General features: G+C 40.4%; 1 protein-coding gene across 2 annotated transcripts; it reads right to left on the reverse strand.

Moving 5' to 3' along the window:
- Positions 1 to 4,379: 4,379 nt before the first annotated feature.
- On the reverse strand, positions 4,380 to 23,989 carry REST (RE1 silencing transcription factor). 2 transcript variants are annotated; one of them, XM_069458562.1, is made up of 4 exons: positions 23,664 to 23,989; positions 20,402 to 21,305; positions 14,583 to 14,666; positions 4,380 to 7,124 (listed from the first exon to the last, which is right to left on the reverse strand). In XM_069458562.1, exons 2-4 carry the CDS (start codon positions 21,294 to 21,296, stop codon positions 4,702 to 4,704), a joined length of 3,402 nt encoding a protein of 1,133 aa, XP_069314663.1. In that variant the 5' UTR covers positions 21,297 to 21,305; positions 23,664 to 23,989; the 3' UTR covers positions 4,380 to 4,701. The 2 variants fall into 2 exon arrangements, with proteins under 2 accessions (XP_069314663.1, XP_069314664.1); XM_069458563.1 differs by lacking the exon at positions 23,664 to 23,989 and adding an exon at positions 22,854 to 22,881.
- Between the last annotated feature and the right edge of the window lie 2,579 nt (positions 23,990 to 26,568).

Below are 26,568 nucleotides of genomic sequence, written 5' to 3' on the forward strand. Positions count from 1 at the left end.
TGGTATGAATATGTCCCCCAAAGTTCAGGTGTTGGAAACTACCCACAATGCAAGTGTTGAAGTGGGACCTTGAAGAGTTCTCCCTGCCCTCATGAATGGATTAACACCGATATCTCAGCAGTGAGTGCCTGATAAAAGATGAGTTTGGCGTCCTTCCCTGTCTTGTGCACACTCTGTCGCCATGTGATGCTTTCTACCATGTTATGACACAACAAGAAGGCCCTCACTAGGTGCCTTTCCAGCCCCAGAACTGTAGGAAATAAATCTGACTCTCGTCAATCCAAATAGCAAACATCCCATCTTTGGTGACTTTCGGATCTTCCAGGTCAATGCTGCAGCAAGATCAAATTCCATCGTGTTGTTTTGATGCTTTGCATAGCCAGAGAGGTTTCTCAACTTGCTCTCCCCTCTCAAAACTGCACAAAAACACATATGCCTTGTTCTACTGTATGTTCTCATTAACAAAGGAAGCAGACCCTAACTAAGATGGTTTAACACTTTCCCTTAGGTTTCATTTTCTTCTCAGAGCTCCATTAAACACAATAAAATCTTAAAATAGTGCCTGGCATTCAGTGTACATTGAATGTAACTCAACTTATCTTCTCTTCAAAATATTTTCTTCCAATTTTGAATTAAAATTTACTAAACCCCAGCCTGCTACTAAGAAGGAATACACATATTAAAACTATTAGGGGGACCTGTGGTTGCTAAGTATTTACTATTTAAAACCTGCTGTGAATTGCCCAGTTTCTCTCCCACCTCCACCTCCCAGAAAGCAACATATGTTTAGGAGTACTCACAGGACTGTTACCCCAAACGATAAAAATTGCTGTGACCTTTCTACCTACAGTGGGTCACCTGAGGAAAATAATCCTGAAAATTATTAATACACTCGCAATTCCCGCAAAATAAATTTGGCTTGCCTGGTTCTTGATGTACCAATAATAAACAAAGGCATCATGCTTTTTAAAACTTTATTTCAACATAACTATGCTTACAGAAATACACTCATATTGGTTAATAGAATGCAATTTAAGTTTAACTTATCCTACACAATTTAGACCAAAAACTTGGTACATGGTTTAAAATTTAAAAAAAAAATGATTTGCAATCTGGTTTATTTTCATCTAATACAAATGTATAAAAGATCCATCAAATGCTGCTAAAGGCGGCAGCAAGAACCTTGAGAAATTTACCTTTGGTTTGCCTCAGAAAAATAACACGTATTGCACTGTATAAGTTTATAAATTGGTGCAACAAAACATTGTTGTAATGTTTCAATGCCAGTTTACAAAGTACAATAACTCATGGATGTGGAAGGGGATGGGAGCCTATGTACACATGTGGAACAGTAAAAGCTATCTGATTTAGTTAATATTGCATGTAGACTGAAAATCTACACAAACCAAGATTCAGATAATTTCTTCAATCTGAATTAACACTATGAGCTCACTTCATCTGCTGAGGTCAACAAGGAAACTCGGCATACTAGTTGTACATTTTTCTGACCTATGCAAAAAAGAAGAAAATTAAGTTTCTTCCCCAGCCTTTCAGTCCAGAATTGACAGCATACTACAGGCAAGGTATTCCTTCCATTGTCAACATTCATGCAATGAGGGGTAACATGCAATGAGGTCTACTTGGGTTTTAATTTATATCAGCACTCATATGCAAAACAGTCTCCAAAATTAATGACCACATGACTTTAGAAGTGACTCTTAAAAAAATAAAATGGCCCTTCTTGGAAGACTAAAGCAAAACATCCAGCTATAGTTATAAGAAGCCTTATCAAAAAAAAAAAAAATGCAGCCCCTTGTGAATTACACCTCAATAAAAAAAAAGTATCCCCAAAATAAGCAGCTCTGAATAAAAGAAGAAAAATATAACTTAAAATATCTTGAAAACCAACGTGAATACAGGTTCAAAAGATAGTTAACAGATTCATTTTCATAAGACTATCTAGGATTAAGGCTTTTACTGTATTCTAGTATTTCAAGTTTATTACTAGTTACTAAACATCAATTTACAAATACATGTTCATTTTTGTTCCTTTATCAAAAGGGAAAATTCTAGCTTCAATTCTATCCAGTAAGGAGGAGAAGGGACTAGAAAATAAAAAGATTCAAACAGTTCCATGCAAATAACACATTTTTCAAATAGAAGAACTTCAAACTGGACCAGAAGAGTTCATATTGCTAATATACTTTTCATTGAAACAATTTTTAGTAAGTACAAATACATGACATCAAGGTTCAGAACCTAATATAGGCCTGACAATCAAGTCATTATTTTCTGGAAGAAGGGCCTCAAGTCCCAATCCATTTCCAGTAACGATGCTTTTACAGATCAATTTAATAATAAGGGGTTTAATTTCCTTCATATTTTTGTTTTTAGCATTCTAGTCTTAAAGACTAGATTAGAAATTAGTTCAATTCCCCAGAAGGCAATTTTTTTTCTTTTGCAGTATGAAAGAATCCACAAAAACCTCTTCCCCAAATGGATTCCCAATATCCAATCTGTGCTTACGATGAATCTTTTTCTATATAATGTAAACTGTAACTTAGGTAAAATGTAGCCACGAACATTAAACTAGTTGTTAGAAAGATTTAACTAGGTTTATAATTTAAGTTTTAAAACATAAATATTTGCAGCTTGATCTTTTGTTGACAATGATTGTCGGAGCCTAGAATTCAACATTTACAAGTTCCCATTCATGCACACAAAGCACACACCATTATCACACAACTTACTCCTCATGTCTTGAGAGAATCTTCTGCTTTCTTAAATCTTTGGCCTCCCAGTCAATTCCAAGTCCAAACAACTTTTTGTTTTTGTTTTTGTTTTTCCTTTTCCAAACAACTTTTAACTCAGACTTCTCTCTCAGATTTTTAACAAGTTTTCCACCCACACATCATTAACGTTTTTCCTAATCTTCCATGTTGTACTGCCAAAATCTGATACCTACCTCAAAGAGATCACCAGATTTAAAAAAAGTAAATGAAATATAAAGTGGTTACATCAAAATAGAATATGGGAGGTCAGAATTCAAGATTCCCTATTGGGATTATATTTTATTTTACTGCAATGAATAACTACTATCAGTAAGAAAAATCCTATGTTGGATTCTTTCATAATTTTTGGCAACTGGCCAAAGAATCTAGGAAAAAAAGTTTTGGAGTACACGCCCTTTTTCATACAAAGTGCCCCATAGAACACCAGTATAACAGTGATTCATTTGAGGCCTCACCTGTAGAAAGAGGCTGTCAGAGGGACAGCCAGGACACCCACTAGTTTGTGGAGATCCCTGAGAAAGTATGATTTTTTAAAATCTGGACTGTACTTAAGTGTCACCAGCCTTTTTCATTGTATTTACAGGAAGCTGCAGCTGGTCTGCCAGCACTCATACTACCTCTCTTCTCCGAGGGTTGGCTGTATAGTAGCTATGGCTTTGGAATCTCCCAAGTGATATTCTGTAAAAACTTGAAGGAATAATTATGTCTCCTGATTCCAGGTTTGCAATGTCCATCACTTACAGTTCTTTATTCAGTTTAAGTAGCCATAATGGACACCAACCATCTATGAGAAAACGTTTTCTTCAAAGATATGATTTAATACTCTACAATCAGGAATTAGCTGTACCAAAACACACAAAAAACCCAATAACTGATGGTTGGTGTTTGAGATAAAAATTTGTTCAATATGGAACCTAGTGGTTAATCTACTACAAAATCAAAACTGAGAGCTGTGAATTTACTACATCCATTCAAAATAAATAACTTATACGAAATACAGATTCTGGCATAGATACAATATGTGAAAATCAAAATCAAAGGATTGAATCTGCATGTTTCATTTGCTCACAAACTTGCACACACTATTATTCTGCAAAAAAGACAATTGCAGCAAAGAAAAAGAAAACTGCCCTTTTGCAAACAAGCCTAAAAACATCCCTCCTCCAGAGAGGCCAAAATAAACATGCATATATGTATAAAGTGTTACTGTTCAATACAAATGCTGTTTCTAGAAAATATTTAACTGCATAGGTTAAAAAAAAAACACAAAGCAATGTGCAACATCTTAAGCCATTAAAGCACCAAAATAAAACACACCAAAATCACTGTTTTTATGACAATTAACATATACAAATTAGAAATATTGATCAAAACTCAGGAAGTAAATACCTGGACTGATAGAATGTCCATTGTTGGGAGAATTACTCTTCAATTTAAATGTCTTCTCTTCTCTAAAAAAAAAAAAATCTTAAAGTGCTAACTTTATATAAAGCAGGCAAATTCTTCAAGTAATTTGCTATTAAGTAAGCCAATTTTTTATAGAGCTAAACAAGGAACTAAAAATAAACTAAAGCAAAACCGGAAGATAGACATGGAGAAAAACTGACAAGCTGTAGCTGGACACAGCAACAGAATGCTATTATACCATCTTGGCCGTCTCATTTCAATTAAACACATAAGCTAACAGATTTAGGTTTATCTGTTGGTTTAGTACACTAATTCCCTTGGATTTGCTAAAATGTATACAACAATCAACAGGTATATATAAAGTCCTAAGGAAAAAGAATGCCACTTAAAAATCAACATTGGACACTAATTAAAGCAATCTTAAAAAGTTGTCTACTATTATAAATGGATATAAAATGTAATAGACCTTACAAACTAAGAATTGAAACCTTGCCCAGTTTCATCACTCCTGTCCTTGAGCTGCTTTTTCTAGGAAGTACACATTAACCAAATGGCGATTGAGGTGTTTGCTGAAATCTTTCTCCTTTCTGAAAGAACGATCGCAGAAGATACAGACAAAATCTCCCTTGGACGCTTTCACTGCCAAGGCTTCCTTTGCATTTTTTCTACTAGTTTCTTGTGGAGCTGGCCGAGCCCCATGCAATCCAGAATCATCACTACCCTCTGACATGTTGTCACTTAGGTCACTTCCATCATGACTGTGTATGCCTTCGTCTTCATCGATTTCCTGAGACTCATTTACTGCCATGGTAATAGAAGGCGATGGCAGAGTAGTTTTGGACACTGCTTCACTTTCTTCTGTTGGTGGCAGAAGGAGCAATGGTGAAACTGGTTCTTCAACTGCTGAGTCTTTGCAAGGGAGATTCTCTGTTTTGTTCTTATCAGTGTCCATTTCCATTTCAGAAACAATATTGTCAGTCTGATATTTACCATCTAAAGTTTCACCCTCTGGCATATTCAAGTTTTGTCCAGAGGATGAAACGCTGGTGGATTCCTTGATATAAGCAGCAAGACCAGCTAGGCTCTCATCTGCCTCTTCTGCTCCTACTTTCTGAAGAGGGGCTTCCTTATTTCCTTCACCTTCGGAGAATAATTTTTGGTCTTTTGATGCCTCTTCTTTTAAGCTTTCCTTTGGCAGCAGTGGTGATGGTGCTAAGAGATCCTTTGTCCTTGCACTTTCCTTTAGAAATCGGCTGTCTTTCACAGGCACTAAGCCAACTTCAATAAGGACTTGCTCCTTTCGTGCCATTTCACTTTGCATGTTAGACTTTTCCTTCTTATCTTTTCGGAGAGGAGACTTTTTGGGAATTGGCTCCATGTGAAGAGGAGGCTCTAGTGGAGGAGGTGGCTCCCTCTGAGCAGGCTCCTTCTGAACAACCTCCCCAGGAGGAGGCAGCTCCATCTGAGCAGGCCCCTTCTGAACAGCCTCCGTGGAAGGAGGCCCCATCTGAGCAGGCTCCTCCTGAACAACCTCCACGGAAGGAGGCAGTTCCGCCTGAGCAGGCTCCTCCTGAACAACCTCCATGGAAGGAGGCAGTTCCATCTGAGCAGACCCTTTCTGAACAACCTCCATGGAAGGAGGCAGTTCCATCTGAGCAGACCCTTTCTGAACAACCTCCATGGAAGGAGGCAGTTCCATCTGAGCAGGCCCCTTCTGAACAACCTCCATGGGAGGAGGCAGTTCCGTCCGAGCAGGCTCTTCCTGAACAACCTCCATGGGAGGAGGCCCCATCTGAGCAGGCCCCTTCTGAACAGCCTCCATCTGAGCAGGCCCCTTCTCAACAACCTCCACGGGAGAAGGCAGCTCCATCTGAGCAGTTTCCTTCTGAATAACCTCCATGGGAACAGGGCCCATCTCAGCAGACCCCTTCTCAACAACCTCCATGGAAGAAGGCAACTCCATCTGAGCAGTTTCCTTCTGAACAACCTCCACAGGAGCAGGCCCCTTCTCAACAGGCCCCTTCTCAACAGCCTCCATCTGAGCAGGCTCCTCCTGAACAACCTCCATAGGAGGAGGCAGCCCCACCTGAACAGGCCCCTTCTGAACAGGTTCTTTTTGAGCAGGTTTGCTGCTTCTTTTGCTTGACTTGTTTTTTAGAGTTTTCTTCTTTGTACTTTTTTTCATGCAGGTATTTTGCTTCTTATTCTCCTCCACTTTGCTGTCAGCCTTTGGCACTTCCTGACTACTTTTGGATTTGCTGTCTACCTTCTTTTTCTTTTTTGTCACAGGTTCCTCGTCATTCACAGGATCACGTAAGGGCTGGGCTTCAGGTTCCATCTTCCTTTTGCTTTTCTTGGTTTTACAGAACTTTTCTGAATTACCTCCCGTGTGTACATCCATCTGTTTAGTCTCTGCTGCTGATTTGCGAGTTCTGGTAGTCACTTGGACCACTGAGACACTACTGCAAGCCTTTTTCTCTTTTGAAACATCTTTTTTCTCCCCTTTTACAGACTTCTCATTTTTCTTTCCAGCCACATCCCCCTTTATTTTTATCTGGTCTGTTTCTGTTTTTTCATTGGTAATATTGTTATCAGGTAAGTCAGCCTCTCGCTTTTTGGTTTTCTTTAGTTTCACTTTTGAGACATCCATTGTTTTATTAGGACAAGTAGGATGCTTAGATTTGAAATGATACTGTAGATTACACTTCTTGGAAGCTGCATAGTCGCACACAGGGCAATTGAACTGCCGTGGGTTAACATGGAGCTCTACGTGTTTTTTGAAGTTACTTCTATCTGCTGTTTTGTAGTCACAGTGTGGGCAATTAAGAGGTTTAGGCCCATTGTGAACCTGTCTTGCATGGCGGGTGACTTCATGTTGGTTAGAGGCCACATAACTGCACTGATCACATTTAAACGGCTTCTCACCTAAAGGTAAATAAAAGATGTCAGAGAAGACATAGATTAAAACATAAATTCAAGATTAAAATATACTTATAAGGAATTGTACATGTAAAATAACCACAAAGACTATTTATTGAAAGACTGTTTCATGCACCTTACATTTACCATATTTACTTGTATAACAATTCTCTACCCCATGACATTGATTCTCAAACCAAGCAGAGGAATAAAATTATCTCAGTCAATCATCATCTTCAAAAACGTTTAAAAATTTAGAGCTCTCAAGCACTATTAAAGAATAGAGATTCAGCTGGGCAGTGGCTCCCGCCTGCAATCCTAGCACTTTGGTGCCTGAGGCGAGAGAAGCACCTTAGGCCAGGAGTTAGAGACAAGCCTGAGCAACACAAAGACCCCATCTCTACAAAAGAAAAAAAAAATTAGCCAGGCGTGGTGGTGTGCCCCTATAGTCCCAGCTACTCAGGAGGCCGAGGCAGGAGGATCACCTGAGTCCAGGAGTTGGAGGTTGCATGGAGCTATGATGATGCCACTGCACTCTAGCCCAGACGACAGAGCAAGATCCTGACTCCAAAAAAAAAAAAAAAAAATAGAGATTCATCAAGTACACAATTATTGGTAAAATTCAGATGGTCTCTGGATGTTAATTTGGGGGCAAGGTTACTCAGAGAAACTAATCAATTTTAAAATTGTTTATGTTTATTTAAAATAAATGTATAATGGAGTAGAATACAAAAATTCCCATAACTTTTTAAAAGATAAATCATGAGAGAGAGGTATCTTTCACTCTGGACTATACTCCCAAATCTTAGGTGCAAAAGTTTCGAAAGTGCTTTAGCAAAAGGAAGCACAAGAAGCAATGGCTTTTCCTTGAAACTTAACCCTTTTTTCCATCATGGCAAGAGCTGAGTAAAGTTTCACTCAGCACAATTTCCAGTGCCAGAGTTGCTATTTTAAAGCAAAAATATAAGCCAGAGTAATTATTCAGAAGACTTTATTTTTTTCTCGTACCTTTTCTATAAAATGGGCAAAGAAATCAGGTAAACAAGAAGTGGCATACAAATAGATATGGTATGTAAAAATAAGCAAAGTCATAATCACAGATGCATACAAAACCAGAACCACCTCCACCCCCAAATTAAAGGCATAAGAGTAATACATTCTACCTGAATACATACCCATCTAGATCACACTCTAGTAAATATTACCAAATGGTATCCATACCCCACTGGTCCAATGGAATGCATAGTAGAAAAATGGAAATTGACATTTATGAAAATTCATCTCTCAAACATTCTCAAAGTCATATCAAATCTTACCAAAATTTTTCTTAAAGCAAAACTCAGACATTAAGCAAAACCATGTAGATGTTAAGTTTTACATGATTAGAAAATGTCTGGTGATAAAATAATCACAAAAACAAAAACTTATCCAGATATGTCACATTGGATACATAGATAATTGGACAATTCCTTCCCATGTCCGTTCACTAATAGAATCAATAAATAAGGTTTCTATTAACATGCTACATTACTCTACATTTGGCTTTATACTGTCCTCTCCAGTGATTGATTTAAATGGAGACAAACACTTGTTTAACATACATAGACAGAATGGAGAAAGACAGGTGTCATAGTGGCTAAGAACTTGTTCTAGAGTTAGAGTATGCGGGAGACAAAATATGGGCTCTGCAACTTGCTTACTGAGACACTACTGAAACCTCTCTAGGGCTCAATTTCTTTTTTTTTTTTTTTTTTTTTGAGACAGAGTCTCACTTTGTTGCCCGGGCTAGAGTGAGTGCCGTGGCGTCAGTCTAGCTCACAGCAACCTCAAACTCCTGGACTTAAGTGATCCTACTGCCTCAGCCTCCCGAGTAGCTGGGACTACAGGCATGCGCCACCATGCCCGGCTAATTTTTTGTATATATATATATTTTAGTTGTCCATATAATTTCTTTCTATTTTTTAGTAGAGACGGGGTCTCACTCTTGCTCAGGCTAGTCTCGAACTCCTGACCTCGAGCGATCCACCCGCCTCGGCCTCCCAGAGTGCTAGGATTACAGGCGTGAGCCACCGCGCCCGGCCAGGCTCAATTTCTTTATCTATAAAGTACTCTCTAAGCATTGTGAGCTATAAATAATCTAATCCATGTAAACTTAACATCGGGCAGAGAGCAAGCACTCAATATGGCATTACCTGTAATTGCTTACTTTTGGAAACCAACTGGTAACTTTGAGTATGGGTAAATAAAAGGGAAGACTCAAATATTTATCCTGTCTTTCCTATATAAACCCTACCTCTGAGTAAACAAAGAGCTGGTGAACGGAGTTTATCTCTTAATGAAAATATTTACACTAATAACAGAATTGTAATTAAAATATCACCATTTGGGCGGATCGTTTGAGCTCAGGAGTTCGAGACCAGCCTGAGCAAGAGCGAGACCCCATCTCTACTAAAAATAGAAAGAAATTATATGGACAGCTAAAAATATATATGGAAAAAAATTAGCCGGGCATGGTGGTGCATGCCTGTAGTCCCAGCTACTCGGGAGGCTGAGACAGGAGGATTGCTTGAGCCCAGGAGTTTGAGGTTGCTGTGAGCTAGGCTGACGCCACGGCACTCACTCTAGCCTGGGCAACAGAGTGAGACTCTGTCTCAAAAAAAAAAAAAAAATCTCACCATTTTATAACCACTAATGAATGAGGGGGTCTAAGTAGCAAGCATCAATCAAGGTATAAGCCTTTACCTAAGAAATGCTCAGAGAAAGGGAGGATGTAGAAATTTTCTGTTTAAAATTTAATGTTATAATTTACTCACCCCATTTCATTTTTCTCCCCCAATTTTCACTTTGTTGCCATTAAATCTTGTTTAATAGATTTTCCAATCTATTGGTACCTAGCTGAACATACATCTTTTTGCCCTGTACAAATGGTTCCTTTTTCCAATTCTACCTACATTTCTCATCTTTATAAATGTGTCAATTGTCTATTTTAATGCTTCCAAAATTAATTTCTAGGTGTAAGCCAAGTCAAAAGGGGAAAAATTTTTACAAGTTTTGCACATTCTTATCAAGAATAATGTAGAAAGAATGGCAAGGGAAATTTTTAACTGAAGATTAATAGGGGTATACAATGGATTACCAGCAATAAAAATGAAGTTGTTATAATGCAACATGGGATGAACCTCAAGAGCGTTTTTTTTTTTTTTTTTTTGAGACAGAGTCTCACTCTGTTGCCCAGGCTAGAGTGAGTGCCGTGGCGTCAGCCTAGCTCACAGCAACCTCAAACTCCTGAGCTCAAGCGATCCTCCTGTCTCAGCCTCCCGAGTAGCTGGGACTATAGGCATGCACCACCATGCCCGGCTAATTTTTTCTATATATATTTTTAGCTGTCCATATAATTTCTTTCTATTTTTAGTAGAGATGGGGTCTCGCTCTTGCTCAGGCTGGTCTCGAACTCCTGAGCTCAAACGATCCGCCCACCTCGGCCTCCCAGAGTGCTAGGATTACAGGCGTGAGCCACCGCGCCCGGCCAAGAGCGTTTTATGAAAGAATGTTACAATGTTCTTTGACAGGAGAAGTCAAATAGCATGTGGGGGGAAGACTGACTAGAAAGGGTAATGAAATTTTCTTAGTAGAAATGTTCCATGTCTTGATCCGGGTGGTAGTCAAAACAGATGAAAACAAAGTCACAGAGATGTATACTCAAGATGTGTGCCTTTCCATGTTTGTTTATTAGTCCTCGATAAAATATTGTTTAAAAACTTATTCTAGAATTCACGAAAAAACTCTCAAACCATAATATCTTTCATATTATCCCAGCTACATAGTCCCCCAATAATAATCAGCAAATAATTGGTGAAAACAAAATAAACATATTGGTGAATAAAATTATTTTCTCACCTTAAAAATAAGTATAATAAATGAAGGTGAAACTTGGTAAGTTGTTAGTTTCCTTTAACAAAAACATTCCTTGTGCATATAAGGGGAAAACATGCAAAATGAAATCCTATGCTGGCAGGACAAGTGCAACTAGCCAGTGTGATATATATTCAAAAATATCAAAATGGCAAATACAAACTAGATGGTAGTATTTCCACTAACGGTTGGAAAGGGAGAGCTCAGGGTAAGGTCGGTGTCTCCAGGACTACTCAGGAGAGGATACCCTAACACTATTAGGAAGAGATACCAATGAAATGGAGAGTAACACAGGATGAGCTTAGTGTCTATGTTTCCACTAATAAGCAACTTTCTATTTTACCAAACCAATATTCTGATTCCTTTCAAACTTGGCCTGAGAAGACTCATCCTGTGGACAGGTGTTCCAAGTAAATGACTGATGGAGTTTTGCCAAATTTGTCACTTTTCCTAAAATGTATTAACTCAACAGAGTTTAACCTCTTCCAGAAAAAACACAGACTAAGCTCACACGTCTCTTCCCTAAAATACATTCACATGAAGAAACCAAAATGCCCAAAGTGACCGTGAAGATCAAACCCAGACCCTACCCTCATTAGTATAGTCGTGAGTATCCCCACCTTTTATTAAAAAAAAAAAAAAAAACCCAGACCCTAGAGAAAACACCAAATAGTCACTTCATGCAACCCAGCCTAAAGGACTACCCAATTTGACCAAACTTAGCCTCACTTTATTTCAAGTATTATCAGCAACTGCTATTAAAAGTATTAAGACATAGGCTCTGCTGAAAATAATTTAGCACGCTCATACACAAAACAGACTAACCATTTTTATTTCCTGTTTATGATTCACAAACTGCTACAATCCAATAAAAGACAATGAATGGTTGTTCTGCTCTCTCAATACAGTGTAGTTACAGTTTCATTATGCTGTGGCCTCTTTACCTGAGCCACCTTCTGAACCATCATGTTCTAACACTGTTGATAAATGTGAGAGGGTGGGGGAGTCTGAAGACAAACCCTAGGTCTTCTAATTTTGAGGAATGACTATTAACCTTGACGTGCTTATCCTCTCTGAGCCTATGTTCTAACCTAACTGGGATTCAGTACCTTCATGGTACTAAATATAGAGATAACAAATAGCTCTTTTTCAGTACCTAGCATGCACACAGTAAACAGTAGCGACTACTAGTTATTAAGAGCCTGTTAAAATATTTGCTGTACTATAATAGTAACTACCGAAACATCTTTAAAATATAACAAACAAAACTCAAGACATTTAGCAAACCTAAATAAAATTGTTTCAGGCAAAGATTATCAACTGGTATAAAACACTATAAACATTTAAACAGTGACAAGACAAAGTCTTATTAACTCAATGAAAGAATACAAATATGTCATCATTCTAATCCAGTGACCCAACATTATTAGCAATGGGTCAACCACATGTGACTTTAAATGAGGTACAACACTTGATAGGTAAATACCAAACATTTAGATTTAATTTCCAGGCCGGGTGCAGTGGCTCACACCTGTAATCCTCACACTCTGGGAGGCCGAGGTGGGTGGATGTTTGAGCTCAGGAGTTAGAGACCAGCCTGAGCAAGAGCGAGACCCTGTCTCTACTAAAGATAGAAAGAAATTAGCTGGACAACTAAAAAATATATAGAAAAAATTAGCTGGGTATGGTGGCACATGACTGTAGTCCCAGCTACTCGGGAGGCTGAGGCAGGAGGATCGCTTGAGCCCAGGAGTTTGAGGTTGCGGTGAGCTAGGCTGACGCCACGGCACTCTAGCCCGGGCAACAGAGTGAGACTCTGTCTCAAAAAACAAACAAAAAAAAAGCAGTATAGATTGAATTTCCAGTTTACAAGTAACAGGGACAAAAGAAAAGCAAAATGACACCATGAGAAAGTAAGGATACATATCCAGAAGGGAAGGCATTCTACAGGAAAAATGGCCATATTTATTCACGTCTTAGATTCCCCGTCTATAAAAACTGGGGATAACAGAACTCTTACAATCTAAAATAATTATGAGGACTAAATGAGTTTAACTCATGTAAAGCTCTTAAATGTTTTATTAAAGGGTCAGAGTATAGCTATCAATAGGACAGGATGCCTACCCTCAACACAGCCTGAGACTGCATTCACGTTACCCTCAGAGAATAAAACCAGGAAGCTCCCAAAAGTAATAAAACCAGGTTTCTAGTAAAGTGGCACAACTCAACAGCTTAGGAGATTTACAAGGAACAAAGTACATTAACATGACAAGCATGTAAGGTCAAGAAAGGCTAGCAAGCATACCATAGGACACCTTCCTAGCTGCTCAAGTAAACCAGAATCTGTTATATAGTCAAATCTTTCATTACTGAGTTAAGGCAGCAATGTCCAATAGAAATATAATATGAATCACAAGTAATTTTAAATTTTCTAGTAGTCATATTACAAAAGTAAAAAACGAACAAACAAAATTAATTTTATTAGTTGTTTAAACCAATATATTCAATAATTGTAACACATGATACACACGAAAAATAGATATTTTTACATTCTTCGTACTGTATTATAAAATACATACCAGAAGTTATGTATTTTATAAATCTCAGTTCAAACTAGCTATGTTTCACAAGCTCAGTTAGCCACATATGGCTGGTGGCTACCCAACTGGACAACACAGACCTAAGGTAATTATTAATTTAAGGGAGTTGGGTCTACATAGACTTTTGTAAAGATCAAGATCTTAGCCTACTTTCCCCAATAGGACATACATTCTACATCTGGAAGGAGAGTATTCGGATCAGAAGTGGTGTTCACCAAGGGTAAACACAAGGGCAAAATGAAATAATTATCCATTCAAGATCACCAATGCTAACATTTACTTTTTTACTTGGCCACTTACTACCTTGATAATAAGGACCAATTCTGAGTGGTGATCACGACTGTTTCAGTCACTGGAGTGGCTCAATCTCCCACTTGTGATAGTTCTGAGTTTTCAGTACAGGTTAATGAATTGGCATTCTGGATTATCTGTCATTTTCTTTTCTAAGTTAAACTTCTGTAAATCAATCCTCAAAAGCCTTGTCAATTCTCAAAACAGAACCAACCCAAATTTCCAGACCTGAGAAGTTAAGAAGGAATCCCCGACACCAGGCAACAGCACACTATGACACTCGGTGTTATACTGTTAGGGGGAATGTGAGGGGGTAGGGGTTCTTCAGAAAGGATGAGCCAGTCTTGGTCTACGTTAGTAATTTTTACTGGAGTCATGGACCTCTTTAAAGATCTGAAGAAAATTAAGGATCCTCCTCCCAGAAAAAGTACACCCGCAAATTTACATTCAGTTTCAGGAGTTCCACCTATGGATTCTATGTTAGGAATCCCATTTAAATACAGGTCCACATTGACAGAACACTGACTTTTGTTTTAATTCTAATTTCTAAATTATATTAAAAATAAATCATAAATAAATGACTCAGTTACAAGTCTAAAAGAACTTCCTTATAATGGCCATTTACTGAAAATGGTAGAGAAGTTTCCATTTTCTTACCAACCTGAATGAGTACGCATATGTCTAGTTAGATGAGTCTTCTGAGAACTTGAGTATGGACAAAGTTCACATTTATATGGGCGTTCTCCTGCAAAATTATAATGGACAGTATTAAAATGTAACAAAACAAGCCAAATACAATTCTCACTAACAAAGTAACGATATTCAATGCTGAGCACTTTTTAACATGGAATTTTTTCCTATTCCTAGAAAAAAGGTAGATTTATCATGTATTAAAAATGCAGAATTCAATATATGTAACATAAACTTTTGTACCCCCATAATATGCTGAAATAAAAAAAAAAATCAAAAAAAATTAGCATTAAGGCAAAAAAAAAAAATGCAGAACTATCATTTAAAAAATCTACCCAAATTTTCTGATGCCATTGCTTGAGTAATTTTTTTGATCCCTGTAAATGATCTACCATCTGAAATTGTTAGCTTAAAGCAACAATCCTTCTGAGTGGGGATGTTGTTGCTTTAAGCTAAAAATTCAAGTGGCAGATGTATTATACCATTTACAAAATAGTTAGGTCATCAAGTGTAAAATTATAAAAGCCATAAGGACTAAGAGCAACTGAAGTAAAGATGAGGACACTGATTCAGTCCTAAAGAATTTAAGACTCAAAGGCAGGACATGCATATTCTTTTCAGACATGGACTGTTAATAGGTTCTAAACAAAATAGGTTTTAACAAAAGGTAGACAATTCGTTTTCATAGTCTCTGGACACAAAATAATTATGACCTTGGGAAAGTTACATAAACACCCAGCTTCCTCATCTGTAAAAGTACCAGTACCTTCATTTCCTATAATTGTGAGAATGTAAATTAGATAATATATGCAGAGTATTTAACACTGCCTGGCACACAGTAAAGCCCTCAATAAATATCAACTATTAATCTTGTGATACAGTAACACACTTGTCTAATAAAATGGGACAAGAAGCTATGGAAAAAAAAAAAGAATGGTAATGAGTGGGAACTGTGCCTAGTCACTATTTTGCTATAATTAGCTATTATCGATAGATTAGCTGTAAAGAGCTGGTAGCAATACAATGCCTACCTTGGGACCTGGAAGAATTAAGATAGTTTAAAAATGTTACTGTACTTCTGTTAAAAAATACACACACACACACACACACACACACACACGCGCACATAGCCAATAAGCACATTAAAAGATACACATTATCATTAGCCACAAGGGAAATGCAAATCAAAACCACAATGAGATGAAGACTTCATGCCCACTAGGATGGCTATAATGAGAAGGACAGATATTAACAGTATTGGTGAAGGTGAATATGTGGAGAAATTGGGATGTTCATACATTGCTGGGACTGTAAAATGGTGTATCTAGTATATAGAAAATAGTTTGGCAGTTACCCAAAAGGTTAAATATCAGTAAAAATAGTTACCATGCAGCCCCGCAATTCCACTCCTAGGTACATACCCAATACAAATAATGAATGTCCACATAAAAACTTAAACATGAATTTTCATAGCAGCATTGTTCATAATAGCCAAAAAGTGGATACAACCCAAACATCCATCAACTGCAGAATGGATAAACAAAATGTTACATATCCATACAAGGGACTATTATCTGTCAATAAAAGGAAAACAGGTACTGCACGTATGACACCATGCAAGAACTTTGAAAATGTGACACTACACAAAAGTAGGCAGTCACAGAGGGCAGCATATTTTATGATTCCATTCATATGAACTGCCTACATCAGGCCAATCCGTAGTGAATTATATGATATATAAATTATATCTCAATAAAGTTGTTATAAAAATGTTGATGGAAGAAAAAATTAAATACCACTGCAGATTAACGAGAAATCTATTAAGGATAATTTACTTTTAAATTCTTGAGAGATTATTTTATCTGTCCAACTCCACAAACTAGACATAACTACTCTTTCAGAAAGTACTGATTTTTCAGTTACACATACAGGTAAAAATGTTTTCTTTCAAAATAGAATTTGTCAACTGCTTAAATAGCAAAACCACAAAATTAAAGAGTCCAACTTGGATGAAAGTAATCTCCAGCTCCCGCATCCACCACAACCACCATGACAATTACTGTAGAATAAAGAGATTTCTGAACTTTAAGTGCTACTTGTATGTGACCTTGGGCACATCACTTCAGGCTTTCAAATCTACAGTCTTCCTCTCTGTAAACATGGACTACTACAACAGATGCTATTTTCCTCAATGGATTGTTCTGAAGATTAATATATAACAGAGACAGCACCTAATTCTGGGTACTGGATAAGGAACACAATAAACCCATTAAATGAACCTGAAAACTAGGCTACCTAATACTGCAAGAGGAAATGAGAAGTGATTCCTGCTGTCATTTCTTATGTCTACTATTCAGCCCTAGAATTTTCCATAAACATAATTTTCAGAACTATGCATTTAATGCCAGAGATACTCAGAATTTACATAATCAAAACACTAACCTTCAACTTATACAGCACCAATTTGTTTTTAAAATATGTATTTTATACACACACATAAAAATCACACTGAAGTTAAAACCATGGAGGAAAAAAAAAAATCTTTTCTTTTTTTTTTTTTTTTGAGACACAGTCTCACTCTGTCGCCCAGACTATATAGTGCAGTGACATCAGGCTAGCTCACAACAACTTTAAACTATTGGGCTCAAGCAATCCTCCTGCCTCAGCCTCCTGAGCTAATTTTTTCTATTTTTAGTAGAGATGGGGTCAACAAAAAAATTTAAGTGGCAAAAAGTTGAGTTCTCCTTTCAAAAAACCTTTACATAAAAATCAGAATTATACACCAACAGTGAAATTTTCCCATTCTTTCTATTTTCCATTTTTTCCTTCTAAAAATCTTCTTAAATCAACAAATTTAAATTTACTGTTGAAAACATTTTTAGTTTCTTGGGAAAACTGTTAAATTATTCAGTAACCCAATAGTTTTGAGGTTATCAAAAATACAACTGACCAGCCAAACATCCCAGCTACACGGTAGGCTGAGGCAGAAGGATTGCTTGAGCCCAGGAGTTCAAGACCAGCCTGGGAAACATAGGGAGACCTCATCTCTAAAAAATAAAAAATTAAAAAAAAATTACAATTGACAAAAAAAAACCCACCAACATTTTTTTTTTCTTTTCATCACAGGAAAGAACAGGGAACACCAAAATTTAATAAGACAAAGACACTGGGGTACTAATCCTATATGTTGACTTATATGGTGGTTATGAGTATACAGTTGTCTCTTGGTGTAGACTAAGGGGGGATTGGTTCCAGGACCTCCTAAGGATATCGAAACTCATTAATGCTCAAGCTCCTTATATAAAATGGTGTCATTTTTGTGCATAACCTACACAAACCCTCTCAAAACTTCCTGTATGCTTTAGATTCCTTATAATACATAATACAATGTAAATGCTATGCAAATAGTTGATATACTGTATTGTTTAGGGAATAATGACAAGAAAAAAGTCTGTATGCGTTCAGTACAGGCACAATCATCCTTTTTTTTTTTTTTTGGAACCTTGGTTGGCTGATTCTGAGGATGTGGAACCCATGAATACAGAAGGCCAACTGCATACATTTGTAAAGTGTATAAATTCATTAGGGTGTTCACATAAGTCATACACTTTACCATGTGTAGCAGTTGCTATCTGAATGCTATACATTATTGGCAATTCTAAATTAGGGCCCAAGGTTTTAGAAAAAACTGTTAAAAGAATATGAAATACTTTATGGATGAAATATATATGATATCTGGGATTTTCTTTAAGAATTTGTAGGTGAAGATCAGGCAGGTGGCTCACACCTGTAATCCCAGCACTTTGAAAGGCTGAGGCAGGAGGATCACCTGAGGCCAGGAGTTCGAGACCAACCTGAACAAGAGCAAGACCCCATCTCTACAAAAAAATAAATAAATTAGCCAGGTGTGCCTATTGTCCCAGCTACATAGAAGGCTGAGGCAGGAGGATTGCTTGAGCCCACGAGTTTAAGGTTGCAATGAGCTATGATCATGCCACTGCATTCTAGCCCAGGCTACAGAGCAAGCATTTGTCATGCAAACAAGCTCTGTAGGTGAAATTAGTTCAGTCTACAGTTTGATCTAACAGTTTGTCTTAACAGTAATTAAGGTAACTTCATTTCCTATGCTATGTACCTTCTGTAATGTGTGAATTTTACTTTTGAAATCAAACAGTTTCAAAACATGGAGACAATCACTGGTTACAACAAATTCGAAAGGGACTGCAAATTCTTTTACTGTACTAGATTTTAAAGCATTCAACACATGACCCATCTGCTGGGGCTTAGAAATCTTGTTGCAGAGGTCTTTCTTATAATGGAATTTCACCCATAAGTTTTATTAAGTCTACCACTTAAGCAAAGCAGTATCTACTCTCTTCTCTAGTGTTCTCTTTAGCTATGGAGTTCAGTCCTGCAGAGTGCCAACTTCTGCAAAAGGGGACCTGACGCAAACAGCACCCCACAGCCCCTTTTCACTTGTGACCCAAAGAGCAGAGTACTAGATTACTCTATCCACTTTGTTCAGACCCTTCACCATACCTCAGATGTACCAATGCTTACCAGGAAAATGTAACAGAAATGTGAAAATTAACTACCAACAGTTACAAACATTACTTTGAAAAATGAGGCCCCTAAATTACAAATATTGAAAAGCCAATTTAAAAGTGAATTAAAGGAAGGCAATATATGTAACCAAAACATTTGTACCCCCATAATATGTTAAATTTTTAAAAAGTGAATTTAAGGGGTGCTGGGAAGAAATGAGAAGCAACTGCTAATAGATAAGCATTTCATTCTGGAGTGATGAGAATGTCCTAAAATTGATTGTGGTGATGTTTGCATAACTTTGTGAACACACTAAAAACCACTAATTGTACACTTTAAGTGGATGAATTATATGGTCGTGAAGTTTATCTCAATAAAGCAATTACCTTTAAAAAATGATTAAAACATGCCAAATGTGACAAAATATTGAAAATTATTGAGTGTAGGTGAAGAGTATATATTATGCATTGGGGTATTCTCTTTACTTCTGCAATGTTTGAAATTTTTCATATTTTTTTAACGTTTCAACTTTTTTGATAATTGCACTTGTGGACTAGAAATGTCCTCTGACCTGTATGCATTCAGACAGGCTGAACATAATTGTTTCCTGTCTGAAAAATAGCTCCATTTTCCATATGTGCGTTTGCTTTCTTAGGAACATAGTTTCAACTGGTGGTAATCCCATCAATCTTTTAAAAACTAACTGCTCAAATTTCTAGGTTTTGGGGACAATGACAAGTTGTTCCATTTAGGAACCCAATCCTACAAGTCAAATATTGGAAAGATTGAGGATTTTGTTCAATACAGCTAGCCAAGGTTAATCATTGGGTTTTCCTTTTTTTATCTAAGCCCTCAGAGCTCCTTTCAGAAACTACACCGTATCTCAGGTGTGCTCACTGTCACATAAACACATCTAAAAACTTAAAAGCAATCTGATTTAGTGAAATGGTCTATCTCAAGTTGTTAGGATATGTACTTTAGAAGAGCACTGCTCAGATCTCTTCGCTGTTCTTCTCAAATAACTCTCAGTGCTTTACATATGTTACTTCACTTAATCCTCCAATCCCATATATGTTGTTACTCCATGGAGAATGTGCAACAAAGAGGTTAAATAACTTGTCCAAGGTCACAAAGATAGCAAATAACAGAACCTGGATTTGAACACTGAGTTCTCAAGCACCACCCAATTAACAATTAGACATGAGAGTCCCCCATGAACTTAGGGGACTAGAAAGTTTCTCTTACCTGTATGAGTTCTAACATGCTGAACATAATTGTTTTTCCTGTCTGAAAAATAGTTGCATTTTCCACATGTGTATACTTTTCTTGGAAAATGGTTTCTCAAGTGTTTCCTCCAGTGATACTCGCTTACTGTTGTATACGTACAAATGATGCACTTATAGACTCGCTCATTATCCCCAGCTCTGGTGTGGTGTTTCAGGTGTGCAGTATAGTGATCATATCGATTGGTATTGTAGCCACAGCGGTCACAGCGAATGGGGCCCTTGGAGAAATCTCCCTCTTCTGGAGTGGAAGAGCCAGATTCCCTGGCTTTTGCTTGTTTCTCTGCACTTTCTTCCACAAAAAATTTCTTGGCACTGTGAACTCTAATGTGATGCACAAACTGTTCTTCAGATTCTGCTTCGTACTGGCATGGCTTACAGCGAAAGGGTTTGGTCTTCAAGTTCTTGCATTTGTCCTCTCCTCCAGGTGTTTCTGGAGGAAGATCTTTACTTGAGTTGTAAACTTCTGAGGCAGCTGATGCCTCAAATACAGGCTGAGGTTCTACAACACTGAGTTCCAAATTTCTCAGTTCCATGTTTTCCAGTCCATTAGGTTCACCTTTTATTTCAGGAGACTCCTCAAGTCCTTCTCCATCACTGTCTGAAAAGTTGTTATCCCCAACAGGCATCAATTCTGCCATCTGTCTTTCTTCACCAACCAGGTAATCACAGCAGCTGCCATTTACTTCCCCAGTTAAAGCCACATTTGCCAGCATGATAAGCTGAGGTGCAGCCAGTTCAGCTTTGGAGAGGTCATGCAAGTCATACATGTCGTTAGGCAACGCCATGCCAATACTGCCACTGCCAGTGAACAGCCCTCCTCCTCCAGAAGACTGCCCCATTACCTGGGTGGCCATAATTGGATTCTGAATTTTGAAAAACAAAACAAAACACAAGAATACCAGTTTAAACACAACTTTTACTGGCCAAAACATCACTGTAATTCTTCATAACTTAAAAAAAAATACTTCTCAATACAACCCTTAAAACTCAATAAGCTTCATTAACTACTAATGACAAACCTTTAAAATATTTTTGTTAAGTCCCAATTCTCTTTACAGCAGTTACCCAAAAAATTTCTACTACCCCTAGAAAAAATTCTGCCAATTTGACAACTCATTCATCAACTAGGTCTACCACTGGCATGCAGTCCCTAAAGCACTTTTAATTGTTCTGGTAGGGGAAAAAAGTAATCTTCATTTTTAAGGTTAATTAAAATTATTTTAAAAGTTCAGTACATGAGTAATCCAACTTCCCCTCCACTTCATCAGTTCCATGGTCTCAATCAGAAATCCACAAGCCTGAGCACTTATTAAGTACACAAACACATCTGGAAAGTAGAAGCCTGTAATAATTATTCAACTTAATTGAATTTCATATGAACTTGACTAACACCAAAAGAAAAAACTACTGTTCAAAAAGTACAACTTGGTCCCTCTTAATTTTTCAATGACTCCACCGATTTAAGAGAAAAAATATTATGGACCCCTTTTTCTGTGAAAAAGGAAATCTGGTTTACTCAAAACTTCAGAAGTAAAGAATATTTTTCAAACCCTCTAATAAAATAATCGTACAACCCAACTCGACAACCAGCAATTTTCTTGCATTGTGCTTGTTTTGGCCTACTTGCCTAGTGGAAGCCATTACAAGATCACCTTCTTGGAAAACAAGCTGGGCTTTTTCAATGGTCTTAACCACGTTACTTTCCAATCTAAAATGTACTATTCTCAAACTAAGTGTTCTCTTGCAAATTAGAAAAAGCAAAATAAGTGGCAAGTACTAAAAAAGTCAAGTTAACCCAAAAATACAAAAAGTAATCCGTTTCACCCAAGCGTATAAACACAAACCGGTTTACTTCTAAGTACCAGCAAAAGTTGGAATCAAATGCCATCACAGAACACAGAGGGCGAAAGCTGTCCTAGGGCTTAACAGCCCAAGCTACTCGGTAATTTACCCCAACATCGACTTTTCTACTCCCCCCACCCCCAAATCCCACCACCCCTAAAGGAATGTTAACATTTGTCAGGAAGGCCGTCCAAGCACAGCCCGAAAGTCCAACGTGTTGCACGAATTCCTATGTGCTGCTGCCACCAGCGCCTACCTCGGCGGCGGCATTCCTAACTGAAATAGGCATTCGGCCATTTTCTCAAAATACCAAACACAAAGCAGCTCTTTGCAAACTCGGGCGCTCTCGCTTCCTCTCGGCTCGGCCCGCTCAACGCACCCATCTACACACCAACTCTCGGGAGTTGCCCCAACTCTCGTCTTAAAGCTTTTCCCGTGCTCCCCAACACTAAAACGGGGGGAGGTGGGCAAAGTCGGGGCGCCGTTGGGCCGCAGCGAGTCTTTCCCGAGTCCAGGCGGCCCCCTCCCCGGCCTGGGGGCAACAATCTGTAGAAAGGACGGAAAGTTACCGCAAAGCCGGGGTCCGGGCCCTTCCGATCGCCCCAGGGCCCCTCCGACCACCCCCCGCCCCCGACTCGCCCTCGCGGAGGACCCGGAGACACTACGGGCGCCCTCCGGAGGCGTCGGGCCCCGAGCGCCGGAGGGGGCCCCCACGCGGGCCAGCCGCCACCCCCGCGCCCCGGAAGTTTGCGAACTTCACTCCCCCACGGCGCCCGGCCGGACGCGCGCGGTGGGGTGGCCGGGCGCGAGGGCGGCGGCGCCGGCGCGGCCGGAGCGCAGAAATCGCTGTCCAGCCCCGCTGGCGGAACCGCCCGGGCCCCGGGGCTGACTCAACCAGCCCGGCCGCGCTCAACGGCGCCTTCCGGCGAAAGGGAGAGGCTGGAGGGAGGGGGTCGGGAGGGCCGCGGGCCGGCGCGGAGCTGCGGTGGGACCTGGGGGCAGGAGAAGGAAGAGGAGGAAGTTTCAGGACTAGGGCCCCGAGCAGCTCTGCTCTTTGGCCTCAGAGGACCGGACTTGGAGAGGCGTCCGGGCCCGCGCAGGGGCGGCCGCCCGGCCTCCACTGGGGATGGGGTCCCGGCGACGCGCCGCTCCCCACGAACGCCCCCAGCCCAGCCCCTGGGCCGCGGCGGTGTAACCCGATCCCACTCGGCCGCCCGCCCCCGCCCGGCGCGGCGGCCGCCGCCGGAGCCACAGTATCTGCAAATCAGCCCTGGACAGCGCCTCGCTCCGCGTCCTTCCGCGCCCTCCCCCTCCCGCCGCCACCGCCCGGCCGGCCCTCCCCCACCCCGACCGAACCCCCAGGCCCGCGCCGCGCTTACCGGCCTTCCCGGCGAGGCGGGGCGGGCTACCCGGCGTCGCCGCTCCTTCTCCGACTACTTTTCTTTTGTTGCTGGAGTTTCAGGGGAGGGAAGGGGGAGGGTGGAAAAGTTGGGCGCGGGGGCCGTCAAGGCCCGCGAAGGCCCAGGAGTGGAGCTGCAGAAGGTGCTCAGGCCACTGGCCCTAGCCCAGCCGTCCGGGCCGCCGCCGCTGCCGCCGCCGCCGCCGCCGCCGCCGCCGGGGTCTGGAGCCCGGGGCCTCGGCGGCGCTTGCTCTGGTGCTGCGCGGCGAGCTCGCGGGAGCCGCACATTCCAGCACAGGACGCTGCGCCGCGCACCCGGCCCGCGCCGCCGCCGCCGCCGCCGTAGCCGCCGCCACCCGGGGACACGCCCCCTCCGCCGTCCGCGCGCGCCCGTGGGACACGCCCCCTCCACCGCGCGCGCGCGCGCGCGCGCGTGGCCGCCAGGCGCGCCCCGCCCCGCGGGGAATGGGGGGAGAGCTCCGGGCTCCCGCCGGGCTCGGGGCGCGCCGAGGGGGAGCCGCCCGCGAGCCGCGAGGCCTGGCACTCCAGTCCTCGGGTCAGCAAAGAGGCGGGCCCCACTCCCTTTCTCGGTTTCTTTGATAAACAAACAACAAAAGTTACCCCCAGCCCTGGCATGCCTGCATAAGAATAGAGCTGTTCAAAGAAAACTCTGCAGGCTTTGACGGTTCTCTTTAGATCTACTGTCACCGGCCTCTCAAGTCTAATGCGCTCCAAGATACCTTTCAGAATCTCTTCGAGTCTCCCCCCATGGCTACCCTTAACTAATTAAGCTGCTTTTTAAGCCTCTACAGTAAAAATGCCTTCCAAATTTCAAACTACACGCAGGGGACATGTGATCATGTTTGTGAGTTGTGAGAAGACAAAGTTTTGGGAAGAAGGTTAGGGACTCAGAACCGTTGGCGAGAATGAGAACCGAGGGGACAAATCCCTAGTCGTGGCAGGTAGCAGGTCCTTGCTCAGCCTGGAAAGCACGATCTCGGTGGAGGAGTTACCCTCGGATTGCAGAGAGTAAAGAGGGTGGTGAGGACGTGGAGGCCCGCTGGGACCACGGTGTACCAGAGAGTAAAGCAGGAGAGTGAGTGGACCGCCTGGTACGTAGTAACATGCTTTAAAAAGAGAGGGAGACGGAGGGAGAAAGGGTAATTCCATGAGCCGCTTCCCTTCTGTTCTTACCTGAAAGGCCTTCTCAGTGTACCTTTGATGATACCTTCCTAAGTCAAGCCTGTCCTCAGAAACTTAATGGCTCCCGATCAATTACAAACTAAAAATTTACCCTTAGTGTGGTATTCAAGGCCCTGCCTAACGTGATCTAGATAGGTCGAATTATTGATAGTAATACAACAGAGGTGGCAGCCAGTGCTAGGGAGGTTTGCAGTAGGGAGATGGATCCTAAGAGGATCTACAAACTTCTCACAGTAGTTGGTTATTCAGTCTGGTCTTGGAGAATGAGGAGAATTTATTTATTTATTTATTTTATTATTTTTTTTTTTTTAACAGAGTCTCAGCTAGAGTGCCCTGGCGTCAGCCTAGCTCACAACAACCTCAAACTCCTGGGCTTAAGCGATCCTACTGCCTCAGCCTCCCGAGTAGCTGGGATTACAGGCATACGCCACCATGCCCGGCTAATTTTTTCTACATATATTCTTAGTTGGCCAGATAATGTCTTTCTATTTTTAGTAGAGACGGGGATCTCGCTCTTGCTCAGGCTGGTCTCCAACTCCTGACCTCGAGTGATCCTCCTGCCTGGGCCTCCCAGAGTGCTAGGATTACAGGCGTGAGCCACCGTGCCCAGCCGAGAATTTCAACAGGTGGAAAGCGAGCGTGGGAGGTAGGAACATTGTACACAGTGAAGACAGCAAACTCAAAACCCCAAAGCAGCTATTAAGACATCCTAACTTCTCCTCAGGCTCCCCCCACTTCCTTCTCTTTCAAGTTCCTTCTTTTGTTTCTCTTAGGACCGGCCTTCCAGACTCCTCACTTTCCTGGTATACCCACATAGGACCTGTTTCCCTCTATCTGGACAATGTATTACTAATCAATGTAGCCTCAGATGCAAGATGGAATGAAGGCCCTATGCTGCTTGACCACCAAAGGTTTCAGTGAGGTCATTTCAAATGCAAGCGCTCCTCCTGAATCAAACTTGGAAAGTATTCATTTTCACTGAACCAAAGAGAGAGAAGGAGGAAAGAAGAAAGGAAGTCTGGCCAACTTTTTTAGGCCTGGTACAAACTTTTCTACATTTATTTTACTTTTTTTTTAACTAAAATCTAATTTGAGGTTACGTGACTTTTTTTTTTCTTAATGTTTTATTTTACACTTAAGTTTGACCAATACTTTTTGGCTTTTTTAGATACAATTTTGGCCTCTACCAAGGTTGTCAAAGACATGAACTGTTTTCTTTCCCTTTTTTATGTCCAAAAAAGCAAAAATGAATTATCTCTTTTTAAACATCACAAATGTCCTTCATTTCCTCAGTCTGACTGCTTACTGGAAATGTTTTATTAATTGTGAATTTATTCCCACATATTGTGATGCAAATAGAAGAATGGCAAATGGGCAGCTGCATTCATTTAAAATTAGCAGGGGCCCTTGTTCAAGGGATGGCATATTCAGAGTGACCCAAATTATGATGACATGAACACCAAGGTCAAATTTTAGGCCAAATTACAAATCAATAGAACATTTCCTTGGGGGAAGCTGGTCTATGAACTAGAATGCTTAATTGTTTTTCAAAAGGCTGTGTTTTACTGTGCTATATCCAAACTTTAAGATCTTCTGCAAGACAAAGACTTTGAAATGTGAGTGAGTTCTGCTTTTCTTATATGGGTTGTTTCCGACATATTTAACTCATAGGGTTTTTTATT

This window comes from Eulemur rufifrons, chromosome 24 (assembly GCF_041146395.1).
Source record: "Eulemur rufifrons isolate Redbay chromosome 24, OSU_ERuf_1, whole genome shotgun sequence".
Taxonomy (NCBI): Eukaryota; Metazoa; Chordata; class Mammalia; order Primates; family Lemuridae; genus Eulemur; species Eulemur rufifrons.